This window comes from Eurosta solidaginis, chromosome X (assembly GCF_040869045.1).
Source record: "Eurosta solidaginis isolate ZX-2024a chromosome X, ASM4086904v1, whole genome shotgun sequence".
Lineage (NCBI taxonomy): Eukaryota > Metazoa > Arthropoda > Insecta > Diptera > Tephritidae > Eurosta > Eurosta solidaginis.
The window spans coordinates 179171863-179191763 of NC_090324.1; the positions used below are offsets into that span (position 1 = coordinate 179171863).

Sequence of the window (19901 nt, forward strand, 5' to 3'; positions counted from 1 at the left end):
TTCCGCGCTCTAACTCAGAATTGGTTGAGCCCACAGAAAAATACTTAAGGTTGGACTTGTGGAGAACTTCATGATATCCAACTTCGTCACGAGCATGAAACGCGAGTAATCCATAGGAAGCGAGATATTTGCGAAAGACGAAATTTCGCGACTTTTGACCTCGAATATCTCAAGAAGCGGACATGCGATTTTTTGTGACTTTTAATGACAGCTTTACACGTCTATTGCAGCTCAGAAGAGACCCAAACATTAATAGGGTTTGTCCTGACATTGTCAATTTTTAAAAGGAACACTGATACACTTTGATGACAGTCATGAAACTGCCCCAATTGAAATGTTACCAAACTGCGCACTTTAAGCTAAGATGCTTAGTTTGATGACCGTCACCGAAAACGTCATTTTACCTAAGGTGAGTAGTTTGATTACTGTCACCAAACTCATCACTTTGTCCTCCGATTTTCACTTTGATGACTGTCATCAAACAACGCACTTTACATCAAAGGCGATTGGTGACGGTCATCAAAGTAACCAGAAGTAGTTGAAGTGCGCACTTCTCATGTTGAAATGTCATCACACAACGCACCTTACAGACATATATATATATATATATATATATATATATATATATATATATATATATATATATATATATATATATATATATATATATATATATATATATATGCATATGAGAATTTCATAATTATATATATATATATATATATATATATACATATCTATATATATGTAAACCAGCATCAGCATGTGTACACAAACTTACAATCAAACAATCATATGTGTAAGTATGTATATACAAACTTATACCCTAATAAAAAGGCAAATAAAATGTTCAATCTGCCCTGATCGGGTTTCTATGTTTTATACTTACGGAAAATTCTGATAATGAATTTAATTAAATGAAATACAGCATGAAGTTTTATTTACATATAAACATATAAATATGTTTCAATGTTGTACGGTTGAGGTTTCTTATCAGTGTGGTTTAATAAAATTCCTATGTACAAACATATGTGATGGCATGTACACAAAATGTTCAATATTCATATTTAAAAAATAAAATTTATGTATATGCTCTCATTTTTAAGGAGCCCAAATGGAAAATCATGAGTTCAATATTAAGATAACCTTTAGTTAATTATAGAATTCTCACGTGCACATATATATGGACCAGCATCAGCATGTGTACACGAACTTACAATCAAACAAACATATGTGTAAGTATGTACATACAAACTTATACCCTAATAAAAAGACAAATAAAATGTTCAATAATGGAAAATCATGAGTTCAATAATAAGATAACCTTTAGTTAACAATCTGCCCCTGATCGGGTGCCCGACAGGCCAGTTTTGCAAACGAGAAAAAAAAGGGGGGCGGGGGCAGTACTACAAGTGCCCATCGACTCCTTTTTGTAGACGAGAAAAATGGGGGTTGGGGTTGGTGGTTGGTGGTTGGGAGGTTGGGGGTTGGAGGATGGGGGTTGGGGGTTGGGGTTTGGGGATTGGGCGGTACTACAGGTGTCCAACTGCTACTTTTTGTAGACGAGAAAAAAGAGGGGGGTGGGGGGATTGAGTAGCAGTCGCTCGATTAGAAATCTATGGGACTCCTTAAAACGCTCGGGTAAAGTCTAGGACTCATTAGAAATATTGTTATTATTTAAAAATTTGCGGCCCTTTAAAAATGTAGGGCCCCCCATTTAACGATCCTCTCCTGAACGGCAAAGCTCTGCTAAAAGCTAAAAGCTCTAAGCTTTCTTTTATACATCGGCCAGAACAGAAACAAAAAGCTCTAAGCTTAAGAACGTGCGCGCCTAAAAGTAGGCAACGAAATTGTTTTGCTGTATATATATGTGTGTCGGTGTGTATATACTTTTCCTTGCATCATTTGAGCTGGAACCGGCATTTACATACTACTAATGTTAAAGAAAACAAGTAAGGAAGGTTAAGTTCGGGTGTAACCGAACATTACATACTCAGTTGAGAGCTATGGTGACAACATAAGGGAAAATAACCAAGTAGGAAAATGAACCGAGGGTAATCCTGGAATGTGTTTGTATGACATGTGTATCAAATGAAAGGTATTAAAGAGTATTTTATGAGGGAGTGGGCCATAGTTCTATAGGTGGACGCCATTTAGGGATATCGCCACAAAGGTGGATCAGGGTTGACTCTAGAATTTGTTTGTAAGATATGGGTGTCAAATGAAAGGTGTTAGTGAGTATTTTAAAAGAGAGTGATCCTTAGTTCCTTAGGTGGACGCCGTTTCGAGATATCGCCATAAAGGTGGACCAGGGGTGACCCTAGAATTTGTTTGTACGATATGGGTATCAAATGAAAGGGGTTAAAAGGGAGTTGGCCTCATTTCTATAGGTGGACGCCTTTTCGAAATATCGCCATAAAGGTGGACCAAGGGTGACTCTAGAATGTGTTTGTACGATATGGGTATCAAATTAAAGGTATTAATGAAGGTTTTAAAAGGGCGTGGGTCTTAGTCCTATAGGTGGACGCCTTTTCGAGATATCGCCATAAAGGAAGACCAGGGGTGACTCTAGATAGCGTGTGTACAATATGGCTATCAAACGAAAGGTGTTAATGAGTATTTTATAGGGAGTGGGCCTTAGTCCTATAGGTGGAAGCCTTTTCGAGATACCGCCATAAAGGTGGACCAGGGGTGACTCTAGAATGCGTTTGTACAATATGGGTATCAAACGAAAGGTGTTAATGAGTATTTTAAAAGGGCGTGGGGCTTATATCTATAGATTAACGCCTTTTAGAGATATCGCCATAAAGGTGGACCAGGGGTGACTCTAGAATGTGTTTGTACGATATGGGTATCAAATTAAAGGTATTAGTGAGGGGTGACTCTAGAATGCGTTTGTACAATATGGGTATCAAACGAAAGGTGTTAATGAGTATTTCAAAAGGGCGTGGTGCTTAGTTCTATAGGTGGACGCCTTTTCGAGATACCGCCTTAAAGGTGGACCAGGGGTGACTCTAGAATGTGTTTGTAAGATATGGGTATCAAATTAAAGGTATTAATGATGGTTTTAAAAGGGAGTGGTGGTAGTTGTATAGATTGTCGCCTTTTCGAGATATCGGCATAAAGGTGGACCAGGGGTGACTCTAGAATGCGTTTGTACAATATGGGTATCAAACGAAAGGTGTTAATGAGTATTTCAAAAGGGCGTGGGGCTTAGTTCTATAGGTGGACGCCTTTTCGAGATATCGCCATAAAGGTGGACCAGGGGTGACTCTAGAATGTGTTTGTACGATATGGGTATCAAATTAAAGGTATTAATGGGGGTTTTAAAAGGGAGTGGTGGTAGTTGTATAGGTGGTCACCTTTTCGAGATATTGCCATAAAGGTGGACCAGGGGTGACTCTAGACTTTGTTTGTACGATATGGGTATCAAATGAAAGGTGTTAATGAGTCTTTTTAATAGAGAGTGGGCCTTAGTTCTATAGGTTTTCCACTTTTCGAGATATCGCCATAAAGGTGGACCAGGGGTGACTCTAGAATATGTTTGTACGATATGGGTATCAAATGAAAGGTGTTAATGAGTATTTTAAGTGGGCGTGGGGCTTAGTTCTATAGGTGGACGCCTTTTAGATATATCGCCATAAAGGTGGACCAGGGGTGACTCTAGAATGGGTTTGTACGATATGGTATCAAATTAAAGGTATTAATGAGGCTTTTAAAAGGGAGTGGTGGTAGTTGTATATGTGAAGGCGTTTTCCAGATATCGACCAAAATGTAGACCTGGGTGACCCAGAACATAATTTGTTGGATACCGCTAATTTATTTATATATATAATACCACGAACAGTATTCCTGCTAAGATTTCAAGGGTTTTTTATTTCGCCCTGCAGAACTTTTTCATTTTATTCTACTTAATATCGTAGGTGTCATACCCATTTTACAAAGTTTTTTTCTAAAGTTATATTTTGCGTCAATAAACCAATCCAAATACCATGTTTCATCCCTTTTTTCCTATTTGGTATAGAATTTTATTTTTGCATTTTGTTGCACCATATCATTAATGGAGTTGAATGTTGACATAATTTACCTATATACTGTAAAGATATTAAATTTTTTGTTAAAATTGGACTTAAAAAATTTTTTTTTTTGCTAATTTTTATTAAGCATACATATAGCAATAGGAGTAACGTTCCTGCCAAATTTCATCATGATATCTTCAACGACTGCCAAATTACAGCTTGCAAACATTTTTAATTACCTTCTTTTAAAAGTGGGCGGTGTCACGCCCATTGCCCAAAATTTTCCTAATTTTCTATTCAGCGTCATCAGTTCAACTCACCTACCAAGTTTCATCGCTTTATCCATCTTTGGTAATGAATTATCGCGCTTTTTCGGTTTTTCGAAATTTTCGATATCGAAAAAGTGGGCGTTGTCATATTCCGATATTGTTCATTTTAAATAGCGATCTGAGATGAGTGCTCAGGAACCTACATACCAAATTTCATCAAGATACCTCAAAATTTACTCAAGTTATCGTGTTAACGGACAGACGGACGGACGGACATGGCTCAATCAAATTTTTTTTCGATCCTGATGATTTTGATATATGGAAGTCTATATCTATCTCGATTCCTTTATACCTGTACAACCAACCGTTATCCAATCAAAGTTAATATACACTGTGAGCTCTGCTCAACTGAGTATAAAAAAAACCACACTATGGAAAAATGTTAAACAAAATATATTACACCATCGACACATTCTGATACTCTGCAGACAATTATCCCAAACTAGTCTCAGTGCGAAATACTCATAAAATTATTAAAATTTTTACTGATAATTCAATAAATATACGCGATGCCTATCGATTTTCATGCATAATACTTACATATTATTCGGTTTGAATTCAATAGTTTTCGCGATCTGCAGCTGGCAGAATAACGTAACTTTCAGGTCTTCAAAGTCTCCATTCAAATATGTGATGGCATCACTTATATTAATGCTGATTACATTGACATGGAGCTGCTGGAGTTTCTTACTTTGCTCCATCATCTTTTATCGGATTTCTTCGTGACTGCGTTTGATGAAGATATGTTTCTAACCCTTGTAACTTTTCGATGCTTCCTATTTGAGCCCCACTGATAAATTGGTTGCACCTGCATGTATGCAATTGTGGAACGCAGTTAGATAAATATTTTTTTAAATTTTTATCAAAAGCGTAACTTGTGAAATTATTCACCGTGACAACACGCCAGCCGGTATATTCAAGTAAGAAAATACTTCCTTGTTTCTTTTGACCCTTCATGTTTTTGCAATACCGGCTTTTGATTGATATCTTCAAGAAATACTTGACAACCTGATTGAGGTTGTAAAAAAAACCTTGTTCAGTTGAATTACTGCCCACATTATTAGATCTAGCTGTATGGTGATTGTTTAAGTCACCTATATCGTAGTCTTTTAATACAGATTGAAAAAAAAAATTATTCGCCAGTTTTTTAGCAACCGCATCTGCTTTGATTTTTGCATTGTAGGAGGATTTCATAATGCTTAAAATACAACTGTTCTCTTCCTTTCTTTTACTCACACCCACAACTCCTACCAGCCGTTGATTAGAATTATCACACTTGGATCCACCAGATGTCAAAAATGTTTCCTTTTTTTGGTATTCAATGAAATATATGCATGCTGGCAGTAAACGTCGTCGTCAACGATAAAAGTTGGACTAATATTGAGCAAATGGCTTTCAGAACAAATGTTATCTAGTGCCAAATATTGCAATATGTAATCAAGTTGCATTCCATCCAACCAATTCTTATATGAAATCTTGTCATGACAACAAACGCTGTTTTTATAAAATGCAGTTCTTTTGACATTTTCAAGCTTTTCTATTCCTCTGAACTTTTTATTGTTCAACAGAATTTCGCTAAAAGTCCAAGTTGCTTCGTTCCAATATGATCCTTCGTTGCTACGTTTATTGTTCTGCCTACCAAATTCATTTGCATGGCGTTTTGTAGTACTGCCTGAAAATGTATTTTTTTTTTGCCGTCGTTTTCTAGGCTGGTGCTTTTGTTGCTGGAAATCCCTAATGTTTGCTATTTGCTTACTTTCGCTGCGTGATTTCTGGTGATATTTGCTGTCGCTTATCAATTGTCTATGCTGTCACAACATATCGTCATTAATAGGATCAAAATCTTGTTCACTTCCAAGCTCAAAATCATCACGATCTAAGTCCAATTCAATATCTGGACCTTCAACAATACCCCTAATTTGTGGTGAAATTGATATATGACGCTGATTTTGTTGGTGGTGCTGACAATTTTCGTTTAGATCTTTGTTATTACTACTGCTATTGTAGGTTATTAAACTTCCTGCGATAACCCCTTTATCGTTATCGTGGTAGTGCATATCCATATTTTTTTTCAAATCATCAACCCGCCATTTGTCCATTGACCGCCGGCGTGCATTCATAAAGAAATTTCCCACGGTAGTTGGCTCTAATCCTAATTGCCGTGCTATAGTTACTTGCATCTCTTTTGAAGGCCTCTTTGTTTCCTATAAGAAATTTGTATACTTTAGATTTTTAAATGTGTTTTAGTTTATACAAATTAGGGCGGGTCGATTTGTATGGACGAAAGTTAACCGATATCGCGCCATCGATTTTTCGATAGGATTTGGGCTCAGAAAAAAAAAGTTCCACTACGCATACCCAAAAAAATAATTTTCGAGCCTGCGAAATTTCATTTTTTTTTACTTTTTAAAAAAATTAAATATTTACAAAGAAATGAAAATTTCTTTGGTAGGTCATGAAAAAAAACTTAAAAATAAAAGTTGAAAAAAAGTCAAAAAAAATTAAATTTCGCAGGCTCGAAAATTATTCCTTTTGGGTATGCGTAGTGGAACTTTTTTCCTGAGCCCTATCGATCCTATCGAAAAATCGATGGCGCGATATCGGTTAATAAATCGACCAGTCTAATGTACATACATGTTATTGGAATGTTTACTGTTTATAAAAATAGTTTTATTTTGGCCAATTTGAATTTAAAAATCAATTGCAATTGCACCGTCTGAAATAAAGCCATACAACAAATTCAGGCCATTAGACTATATCGTCGCTCGCTAGCCAGAAGAATGAATGTGCAATTTTTCCGATTATATGTTTGAGACCCTTTTTACGAATGTATAGTTCAATCACACAAAGTTGAGCCAGAAAAATTAATGTGGCACATTCATGTTTTTGGCTGGCAACAAAGTAATTCTGTTCCTGTTTATATGACACGTATGTTGATATGGCTCAACAATATTTGGAACAAATTAAGAACAGCACACATTCGTACTCCTTTTTACTAATAATTTTAATTATTTAAAATGTTTAATTATTTATATAACAATAAAAAAATGGTATTCGGTACTACTTTGCTGTGTGTTATAACAACGCTATTGAATATCTGAGGCATCTCGAAGGAGGGCAATGAACTGTAATTAATTTTTTATTCGTAGGATATATTCAATTTAGAGATATACGCCGCCGATTAGGGTCGTTTTTCGCACGCCGCCGCCGAATGTCAAAAATATCGGCGCGGCGGCGGCGGCGGCGGCGGCGTCCGGCGCGGTACTATATTTTCTACTCGTTTAAGACTGTTTAGGTCATTTATTGTTCAAGTCGAAAATTGGTCGGATATGGTCGAAGGTGATATCAACGGATGCGCATCACTGTCAGTTATAAGAAACTAATTGCGAAATTTAACTCTTTCTAACTGTTCAAAAGTTATTTAAAAAAACAAGCGTTTTCGATGTCAGCATAACACGGGCTTGGCATCACCCAATTCATCAAGTTATTAAAACAAAACACTAAAAGAAACGTTATATAATAAATTTATATAATCACTTTGCATATTTTTTCCAAACAAAAAAAAAATTACCCAAGGCGTTTCAAATTGTTTTCAAGTTGTTAAAAAAAGCAAAAAAAGTGCCGATTTTTTTTAAAATTTTATATTGCGATTGGTTGAAAGAATAAGCGAAATCAGTGATGCAAAATCCTTTAGTAGGTTCTAGAGGCATAAACACTCCTTTGAGATGTTTTTTACCTCATACTTAAGTTGAGAATATATGTACGTTGAGAAGGGTTTGAAAAATCACTTGGGCTTACGTTCAAAAAAAATTTTAATTTTAACACTTCATCCTTCAACACCCAAGTCTCCCGGTTTGACATAAAGTTGGCGGCCCTATTCAAAACTATTCCCTATCAACCAAGTTTAAATTTCACCTACACGTTACGGCTCCTTTTACAAATGTGAATATGTAGGCACATATATTTACCAGGTGAGGCTTTGTCCTTCGCAAGAACACTCAAAGTGGTGAAGGAAAAGCTTTCCCAAGACAGTCGAACTAAAGACCGTGTGTTCTACTACCCTAACGTAGTGGACAGTCTGAAAACTGAAGCTACGCGGTCATCCATAATGAGCTCTTATATCATTAGGCCGGAAAACAGCAGTAAACATCATTCAACTTAAAATCGGTCAACTTTCATTCTAAAATATCGTTTTGATTTAACGAAGACTATTGAAATCAATGAGGTGAATATAAACGTCTACAAACTCTGGTCTGCATTTTAAAAATTTTAATTATATAGATGCGCCGAGGATTATACGATTTTCACCCATTACGCAATGACGGCATCCTTGGCCGAACTCCCTAACGTTTCAATTTGTTTCGCTGGTGTAGCTCGGCAAAAGCATCCGTTGGAAAGTATTCGCAGCTACAGCTAGAGCTTCTAGGAAAATGACGTCGACGAAGGTATGAGTTCGAAGTCGCAGTCCTATAGCTTCTGTGCTGGCATATGGTGTGAGGGTCAGAAGGCCTGGTAGCGACTGGTGGTCGGGATTGCTACTGTTGGCACATCGGGAATTGTAACTCTTAAAAACAGCCGAAAAAACTGGAGGCGCCCTGTGCCACGAGTTTCATGAGTATTAATAGACCATTAATAGCAACCGTAAGTCAACTTTGTGCGTGGCCGCCAAGGAGCCACAAATGAATTAAAGAATTTGTGTTCGCGACGATTATTAGGAGTTAATTCTAGGTGAAACTACGCTTTGCACGGGATATGCAGACAAAAGTGTGGCTATTTTATGTATCTCTATTTCTTTTCAGCAGACGTAGCAGTACCAATTTCAAGGACCGGAGCTAGGTTCGAAGCCTCTCTGGAGCAAGTGAACGAGGGACAATCCCTCCGCAAGGAGCTACTCCTGAAAATGTTTGAACAGTCTGCGAGATCTTGAGGCAAAAACCTCGAATCTTTCCGAAATGGCCAACACGTTGATTTCCTTAAATACATACAAGCAAACCTATTCATAAATACTATTTTTTAAATCGAAATATCAAGCTTTTTAAAGTAAGAACACCGGCGTACGCCGGCGCACCGCACACGCCGCTATAATAGAGCCTGCGCCGCCGCCGCCGATTAAGTGATCGGCGTAAACCTCTAATTCAATTAAATAAAAGCAAATTGTGGTGTTATTCGCGTATATTTAACTGTGTATAACGCAGGCAACGCTGAAGGACACTGCTATCTGTGGGATGAAACTCAAGGTAAAAGATGTAGTGTGGAAATATCGTCATGTACATATTTACAAATACGTAATGTTGCAAACAAGCATGACGTCATATGAATGTGGAGGGCAGCAAAAAAATTAAAAAACATTTGTGGCAATGTGCAAGGCTCTGTGTCAAAATCACCCAACAATCAAAACGATCGACCACAAATTTATTGAATCCGGTCACACAGAAATGGAGTGTGGTTCAATTCAATCCAAAATTGAAAAAAAGGCGAAGAATGTTACGGTATGCGTGCCTAAAGGTAGGGCATAAATCATTAGAGGAGCTCGTAACTCATCAAAACCTTTCGATATACCCACACAATTGTAAGACGATTTTTTTATTAATAAATATTTTACATGGGGAGCTATAAAACTACCCATGCGCGATAAATGCTGGTTGAGATACACAAAGGATAAGGTATAAGGTATTCTTCAAAAAAAGTTATAACTTCTGATGAAGAATTTTCAATAGCTGAATATCCGAAAAAATGTCGTCGTCGTTTAATTGAAGGCAAACTGGTTTATTCGAAGCCGTTGCCTATCGCCGAGGTAAAACTAAAAGACTTTATAAAAATGTGTCAAAAACTGGTTATACTATTACGACATCATTCTTTTTATATAAATCTAGAGGGCATCAGAGAGGTTCGTGATGTTTTACCCGAACCCAAAATTTCAGAAGATTCTGATTCCGAAAATGAGAACTAGTTCTAAGATTACAGTGATATCTTAAAAAAAAACACATATTAAATTTTGATTGAATGTGTAACTTTTTATACTCAGCTGTTCATTTACTTGCACAATTATATATCTTGCTCAGGATCTTTGCGACTGGCTGATGCTTAATATACGGCACAAAATTATCGAGTTAAAAAATTTAGTTGCAGTGAAAAGCAAAAAATCAATTCATTATTGAAATACATTGTCACTGCAATATGTTAGATTATATTATAGATAAACGGTTATTTCTAAATTGCTTTAACAGCTTAAAGTTTCAGTCCAACAGACAGCAATCATGTCCATTAAGACAGCTTATTTTGACTGATCTCAAAACAAGTTTGCTTTTATTCTTATTAAAGAATTCATTAGTTTGACAAAAGTTTTTGTTTTTAAAAAAAAATTGAAAACAAATATACATTTACTGACATAATGCGATGGTACCATTTCGAAAAAGACCATGTAATTTTTCTCAGATAATTTCGTAATGAAACTGCAATTGCCTTAACCATTAGGCTATCCTGCTTGACTTTGTTTCTTTGCTTATTTCAGTTAATCTCATTTTTACAATAACAACACAATTTGAACCTATTTTTAAAGGTAACTGCAGTTTTACCGAGTTAGTCCATGCTCGACGCTCTGTGAAAGCTTTGATAACATTATGAAATTGCCTGACGATGATTACATGGTGGCTTTCGAAATAGTACCAAAGCAATATACCAGTAAATGTTTATACAACACGTTTCTTAAAAGTCATCAATCTTCCTAACGTATGTCCGGTTACCTCCACATTGCATCCCACATTGAACACCATAAAGGGAGTAACATTTGCTCCTCCGCTGAAAAATCTTACAACAGAAGAAATAATCGAAGGTCTACGGGAGCAAGCGGTAAAGGACGTCCAAAAAACTAAGAAACATGTGGATGGTAATTTAACAAATACGTCCCTTCATATCATATCATTCGACCTGTATGAGCTTCCCAAAGAAATCAAAATAGGGTTTCTCAATTTCAAGGTGGAGCCGTATATACCAGCGCCAATGCAGTGCAAAAAATGTTTCAAGCTCGGTCACACCCAAAAATTCTGCAAAAACGAGGAAAAATGCGAAGTCTGCGCAGGCAGCAGCCACGACCCTAGTCCGTGTGTAAAAGTACAATGCATTAACTGTCAACGTGAGCATAATGCCTTACATAAAGACTGTCGCTCCATCAAGAAAAAACGGGAAATTTTAAAAACAAAAATACTAAGCAAATGTACATTCAGTGAACAGGCAAATATTGTAAACAGTAATACATCCACCACCGAAAACATACCTAAAGAAGAACTTCACGAAGCAATAGAAAAACACAAAAGAAGAATTGAACTAAAAAACAAATACAAAAATCAAAACGAAAGCGAAAATCATAGCAATCAAATGCCCACCACAAAAGCAAACCCAATTAACTGCACATCACGTCAACAACAAAAAACAAGCTTTATAACTAATCCTCCAGAAAACTCAATATCTAACATCACTAACCCAACCCAATTCACAACACTACTCTTCAAAACACAACTAACTTCATTAATCCAACCTCCTCACAAATAGAAGAAATTTCTGATCTTGATGAAAACTTTTAAAATATTGTCTCTTTCCGATATATATATAAGTATATATAAGTATATATAAGTATATATAAGTATAAATAAATAAATAAATAAATAAATAAATATATCGTTCTAAGGGTCAATATTTCTTTTTTCTCTTTTAATTTTTATGGTCCTAAGTATTCTCCAGTGGAATATAAATGGTTATCATAACAACCTGTACGAGTTTCAACAATTAGTTCATCAGAAATGCCCTGATGTAATAGCCCACCTGTAATAACACACCTAAAATTTGATCCCAGTAAACTTAAAAACTACACCCATATCACCTGTAACACACCATCAACCTTTGCAAAAGGTGGAACAGCAATATTCATCAAAAATTCAATAGAACACACTCGTTTCACTCTTTCCACCAATCTTTGCGCTGTCGGTATTACAATTCGTGCACAAACGATAATCACCATAATATCAATATACATCCCTCCTCAAACAAATTTTACAATTAATGATTTAAATAAAATCTGCGACAGCGCAACTCACCCAATTATTTTTCTTGGTGAGTTTAACGCTCATAGTACCATATGGGGGTCTATCAAAACAGACAAACGGGGAAAAATAATAGAAACCTTTTATCAGCAGTCAAATCTCATTGTATGTAATGACAAGTCACCTACCCATTTCTCAACACGTTCCACATTCACGCATGTTGACATAACACTAGCATCAGCGTGTTTACTTCCATTTCATGAAATATCGACACTTTTCTACACGGCAGCGATCACTTTCCAATATTCATATCACTTGAGAGATATCGAAATGAACCAACGGGAGCATTCATTGCTCCAAAATTCAATACGAACTCTGCTAATTGGGGAAAATACGCAAAACTAGTTGAGCACAAGATTGAGAACCACAACATTACAAACAATATTAATAGAGACGCGGCGTTACTCAAAAAATCTATTATATCTGCCGCCAACGACTCGATTAAGGTATCACCACGGTTCTCTCCCCAAAAACAAATATATTGGTGGAACCCAAACCTTAGCATACTCCGAGAAAAAAAAACAAAAACTATGGCACATTTTTAAATCCAACATCAGCTCGGAAAATCGTCTAGCCTACAAAAGGGCAGACGCGGTATTCAAAAGAGAAGTGAAAAAGGCCAAAAGGGAATCCTTTTACAAATTCACATCATCGATTAACCCTGACACGTCCATTAAACATTTATGGAACCATGTCAACAAACTCTATGGTAAAAACTCCCATTTCACAATAAGCAGTATTGAAGACCAGAACTTTAACATTTTTTCATGTAAATCGGATATCACCTCGCTTTTCGCACGAACATGGTCAGATGACTCTAGCTTTTCTAGTGAATTTGTTCATAACAAAAATTGCCTTGGGAGAAACATAACACACGTCCCCCATCCAACGGCCAAATTTATCGAGTCCGAAATTACTATGATAGAACTTAACAATGCCCTTACTGAAACAAAAGGGAAAACCCCAGGTACCGATAGAGTCTGCTACTCTATGCTTAAACATCTCCCCATGCAAGCCAAGACCTATATGCTTAACTTGTTTAACAACATTCCTTCTTCCAGCATCATTCCACAGGAATGGAAAACAAGCATCATTATTCCCTTTCATAAAAGTAACAAGCCAAAAAATAAAATAGAAGGCTACAGACCCATCTCTCTCATATCATGTACAAGCAAGGTTCTAGAAAAAATTGTATCCAAACGTATTAACTGGTACTTACAGCGTAATAACTTAATTCATCCGAAGCAAGTTGACTTTAAAAGGCGCTCAGGAACCACCAATGTATTATTGTATTTGGATAATCAAATTGCAAAAAGCAATCGGGCAAAAAATCTTATCTCTATCCTCCCCATAGATTTTGAAAAGGCTTTCGACCGTATTGGGACTCATGCTATAGTCGACCAACTTAAGGAATGGAAACTAGGTCCAAAAATAATTAATTTTGTTATTTCATTTTTAAGCAATAGGAAGTTCAAGGTTAAAGTAGATAATTACTACTCTAATATAGTGCCGCTGACTAATGGAATCCCACAAGGCTCCCCTCTTTCCGTGACACTGTTCTTAATAGCTTTTGAAAAATTAAATAAGATTATCACCAAACACCCATTCTTTAACCACTGTATATATGCCGACGACCTCTGCATCATAGTCAACCACAAAAACCAAAATGCAATTCAAAGTAATGTTACCAATTTATTTTCCGAAATCTTCGAATGGGGTAATAACACAGGGGCTAAACTCAACGTATCCAAGACAAAGGCAATTCATATATGCAGAAAACGCAATTGCACTCCCGTTGATATTTACATTAACCTAGATAAAATTGAGTACATGACGGATATAAGAATCTTAGGAATAATTGTCGATAATAAATACAACTTTACAACACATTTAACTTATCTAAAAGAAGAACTAACCAAAAGAATGAATCTGATTAAATGCATTACAAGCTTCCACAGCAACGCACACACCAACACTGTAATCAATATTATAAAAGCAGTTTTAATTTCAAAGATCGAATACGGGCTTGCAATTTACGGGCACACCACCAAATCAAGGCTTAGACCTATAGAAAACATTTACAATTCTGCTACCCGATATGCACTTGGAGCATTCAGAACTACTCCACTTTTGAATTTACAAACTGAGAGCGGACTAGGGAGCCTGTACGACAGAATAAACATCAACACGGCCAAGCTAGCAACAAAGCTTCTGATTCCGACCGAAAAAACACTGCTTCACTTTAAAAATAGCCACTCACAGGGCTACCGACCATCCACAAGAAACAACAGCTTGTCAACAATAGAGCGAATCGCTTATAAGATTCAAGAGATTGCTTTGAATGAAACACCTCGTCGAAAATTCGTTCCATACCGACCACCATGGTTCTTTCAAAAAACTTGCATCATAACAACCCTTATGAATCTCTCGAAACATTCTACAAGTAAAAGTGCTTACATTACCCTCTTCCGAAAGACAGCCGAAGACTACACCGCTGCCGGATGGCAATCCCAATACACAGACGGATTCAAAACCGCATCAGCTACAGGGTACGCTATTGTGAACCATAACTATGATACCATACAACTTTCGTTACTCAGTCCAGACAGTTCAATTTTCACTGCTGAAACCGAAGCTATACTTGATGCTGTAAAGTGGTTAAAAAGCCAAAAAGGCAAGCACGTGGTGTGCTCCGACTCACAATCCTGCATAAAAGCTGTGATGAACATATCACACCATAATGATTCCATTTGCGAAATTATGTGGATCCCTGGGCATGCCGGGATTCATGGTAACACTATGGCCGACGAGGCAGCAAAATTCAGCACCTCAGCTCCACTAAAACTTAAATCCACACAGCATAGATCAGATATCCTACGAACCGTTAACACGACATTAAGTACCTACAAACGGGAGATTTGGGACAATTACCAGCATGTATACAAGAATATTAACTCTAATGGAAAAGCAGCCATATACCCACGCAATATTCCCAAAAGAGACCTTCAAAAATACACTCGGATACGCTTGGGTCATACACGGCTCACCCACTCCCACATATTTTCCCGAACCTCGCCGCCGATATGCAACCTCTGCGACCAAGCACAATTAACTTTACCACATCTAATATTTGATTGCAATACAATCTCTAACATTTGTAATAACCACAACGAAACCATGGCAGAACTATTAACAATTACATCTGAAGAAAATATTAAAATATTTACAAAAATACTGAGAACTTTTCAACTATATTTTGATATTTGACTTTTATAATTGCAGGCTGAAAACCTTAGTCGTTAGTGCCTAGCTTTAAGTTTATTGTAAAATTTATTATGCAAATAAATAAATAATAATAATAATAATAACATTGTATTTTTTTTTACAAAACTTGTTTTTAGTGATAATTTTTGAATGGGAAGTAATATTTACCCTCCGCCTTCGAATGAATAAGATTTACACTAAAACAAGTATTTTTATCCTTTTTCCCATAATTTTTGAACGCATTTCTACAGTTGTAGGTCAAACTAAAGTTTACCGAAATTTTTGGCCCATTTTTCATTTTAGCTGGCACATTTTTTGTTCTGGCAGCCGCTTCAGCTGGCGCGGGGGATTTATCTGTGACTGTTGCCAGCTCAAATTTGAGATAAATCCCTCGTGAGAGCGCAAAAAATGAGAGAGTGGCGTATCAAGTCATCTTTGGTACACACACAATGAATGAGAATTTTCATTCGTTGTCGCGCTAGTTAATATCGATTATACGATGTGAGTAAAAACAAGTAAGGAAGGCTAAGTTCGGGTGTAACCGAACATTACATACTCAGTTGAGAGCTGTGGAGACAAAGTAAGGGAAAATCACCATGTTGTAAAAAGAACCTAGGGTAACCTTGGAATGTGTTTGTATGACATGTGTATCAAATGGAAGGTATTAAAGAGTATTTTAAGAGCAAGTGGGCCATAGTTTTATAGATGGACGCCATTTAGGGATATCGCCATAAAGGTGGACCAGGCCTGACCCCAGAATTTGTTTGTACGATATGGGTATCAAATGAAAGGTGTTAATGAGTATTTTAAAAGGGAGTGGGCCTTAGTTCTATAGTTGGACGCCTTTTCGAGATATCGCCATAAAAGTGGACCAGGGGTGACTCTAGAATTTATTTTTTACGATATGGGTATCAAATGAAAGGAATTAATGAGTATTTTAAAAGGGCGTGGGCCTAAGTTCTATAGATGGACGCCTTTTCGAGATATCGCCATAAAGATGAACCTAGGGTAACCCTGGAATGTGTTTGTATGACATGCGTATCAAATGGCAGGTATTAAAGAGTACTTTAAGAGGAATTTATTTTGTATGATATGGGTATTAATGAGTATTTTAAAAGGGCGTGGGCCTAAGTTCTATAGATGAACGCCTTTTCGAGATATCGCCAAAAAGATGGACCAGGGGTGACTCTAGAATTTGTTTGTACGATATGAGTATCAAATGAAAGGTGTTAATGAGTATTTTAAGAGGGCGTGGGCCTTAGTTCTATATGTGGACGCCTTTTCGAGATATCGCCATAAAGGTGGGCCAGGGGTGACTCTAGAATTTTTTTGTACGATATGGGTATCAAATGAAAGGCGTTAATGAGTATTTTTAAAGGGCGTGGGCCTTAGTTCTATAGGTGGACGCCTTTTCGAGATATCGCCATAAAGGTGGACCAGGGGTGACTCTAGAATTTGTTTGTACGATATGGGTATCAAATGAAAGGTGTTAATGAGTATTTTAAAATGGCGTGGGCCTTGGTTCTAAAAGGTGGACGCCTTTTCGGAATATCGTTATAAAAGTGGACCAGGGTTTACTCTAGAATGAATTTGCCCAATATGGGTATCAAACGAAAGGTGTTAATAAGTGTTTTAAAAGGGAGTGGGCCTTAGTTCTATGCGTGGACGCCTTTTCGGGATATCGCCATAAACGTGGACCAGGGGTGACTCTAGAATGCGTTTGTACAATATGGGTATCAAATGAAAGGTGTTAATGAGTATTTTAAAAGGGAGTTGGCCTTAGTTCTATAGGTGGATGCTTTTTTGAGATATCGCCATAAAGGTGGGCCAGGGGTGACTCTAGAATTTTTTTGTACGATATGGGTATCAAATGAAAGATGTTAATGAGTATTTTAAAACGGAGTTGGCCTTGGTTCTATAGGTGGATGACTTTTCGAGATATCGCCATAAAGGTGGGCAGGGGTGACTCTAGAATTTTTTTGTACGATATGGGTATCAAATGAAAGGTGTTAATGAGTATTTTAAAAGGGCGTGGGCCTTAGTTCTATAGGTGGACGCCTTTTCGAGATATCGCCATAAAGATGGATCAGGGGTGACTTTAGAATTTGTTTGTACGATATGGGTATCAAATGAAAGGTGTTAATGAGTATTTTAAAAGGGAGTTGGCCTTAGTTCTATAGGTGGATGACTTTTCGAGATATCGCCATAAAGGTGGGCAGGGGTGACTCTAGAATTTTTTTGTACGATATGGGTATCAAATGAAAGGTGTTAATGAGTATTTTAAAAGGGCTTGGGCCTTAGTTCTATAGGTGGACACCTTTTCGAGATATCGCCATAAAGGTGGACCAGTGGTGACTCTAGAATGTGTTTGTACGATATGGGTATCAAATTAAACGTATTAATGAGGGTTTTAAAAGGGAGTGGCCCTTAGTTGTATATGTGAAGGCGTTTTCGAGATATCGACCAAAATGTGGACCAGGGTGATCCAGAACATCATCTGTCGGGTACCGCTAATTTATTTATATATGTAATACCACGAAGAGTGTTCCTTCCAAGATTCCAAGGGCTTTTGGTTTCGCCCTGCAAAACTTTTTCATTTTCTTCTACTTAATATGGTAGGTGTCACAAACATTTTAACAAGTTTTTTTCTAAAGTTATATTTTGCGTCAATAAACCAATACAATTACCATGTTTCATCCCTTTTTTCGTATTTGGTATATAATTATGGAATTTTTTTCTTTTTTCGTAATATTCGATATCGAAAAAGTGGGCGTGGTCATAGTCGGATTTCGGCCATTTTTTACACCAATATAAAGTGAGTTCAGATAAGTACGTGAACTGAGTTTAGTAAAGATATATCGATTTTTGCTCAAGTTATCGTGTTAACGGCCGAGCGGAAGGACAGACGGTCAACTGTGTATAAAAACTGGGCGTGGCTTCAACCGATTTCGCCCTTTTTCACATAAAACAGTTATTGTCCTAGAATCTAAGCCTCTACCAAATTTCACGAGGATTGGTAAATTTTTGTTCGACTTATGGCATTAAAAGCATCCTAGACAAATTAAATGAAAAAGGGCGGAGCCACGCCCATTTTGAAATTTTCTTTTATTTTTGTATTTTATTGCACCATATCATTACTGGAGTTGAATGTTGACATAATATACTTATATACTGTAAAGATATTAACTTTTCTTTTAAAATTTGAATTAAAAAAAAAAATTTTTAAAAGTGGGCGTGGTCGTTCTCCGATTTTGCTAATTTTTATTGAGCAGACATATAGTAATAAGAGTAACGTTCCTGCCAAATTTCATCATGATATCTTCAACGACTGCCAAATTACAGCTTGCAAAACTTTCAAATTACCTTCTTTTAAAAGTGGGCGGTGCCACGCCCATTGTCCAAAATTTTACTAGTTTTCTATTCTGCGTCATAAATACAACTCAACTACCAAGTTTCATCGCTTAATCCGTATTTGGTAATGAATTATCGCACTTTTTCGACTTTTCGAAATTTTCGATATCGAAAAAGTGGGCGTGGTTATTGTACGATATCGTTCATTTTAAATAGCGATCTGAGATGAGTGCCCAGGAACCTACATACAAAATTTCATCAAGATATCTCAAAATTTACTTTATCGTGTTAACGGACAGGCGGACGGACGGACGGACGGACGGACATGGCTCAATCGAATTTTTTTTCGATACTGATGATTTTGATATATGGAAGTCTATATCTATCTCGATTCCTTTATACCTGTACAACCAACCGTTATCCAATAAAAGTTAATATACTCTGTGAGCTTTGCTCACACGGACAGACGGACGGACGGACGGACGGACGGACATGGCTCAATCGAATTTTTTTTCGATACTGATGATTTTGATATATGGAAGTCTATATCTATCTCGATTCCTTTATACCTGTACAACCAACCGTTATCCAATCAAAGTTAATATACTCTGTGAGCTTTGCTCAACTGAGTATAAAAATATTATTTTCACTACGCCGAAGTGTGTGCTCTTTATTGATATTCTTTAGACTGCTTGTTTACATGAATCTTAGTTATATTTATACTACTGAGATACGTCGGTTCTTATCGCAGGGAATTATCCCCTTGTTAATTGTTTAATGTTTACCTACGACTGTAGATAGCTATTTGGGTTCACTATTGTTTGTTGTATAGATAAAGTTCT

At 36.7% G+C, this 19901-nt stretch overlaps 1 protein-coding gene across 3 annotated transcripts in view; it reads right to left on the bottom strand.

Annotated features, from left to right (window-relative positions):
* LOC137235445 (uncharacterized) overlaps positions 1-19901 on the bottom strand; it is a 900888-nt gene that overhangs the window by 319572 nt on the left and 561415 nt on the right. For 2 of the 3 annotated variants that reach the window (XR_010947898.1, XM_067758438.1), the window contains exons 3-4: positions 5240-6552; positions 4889-5156 (exon numbers count right to left, since the gene is read on the bottom strand). Coding sequence is in view for 1 of the 3 variants with exons in the window: in XM_067758438.1 (XP_067614539.1) it covers positions 4889-5052 (164 nt within the window). In the remaining 2 variants the exon portion in view is untranslated. Of the gene's footprint in view, positions 1-4888; positions 6553-19901 lie in introns of all 3 variants that reach the window. The other variant, XR_010947897.1, reaches the window with a different exon arrangement.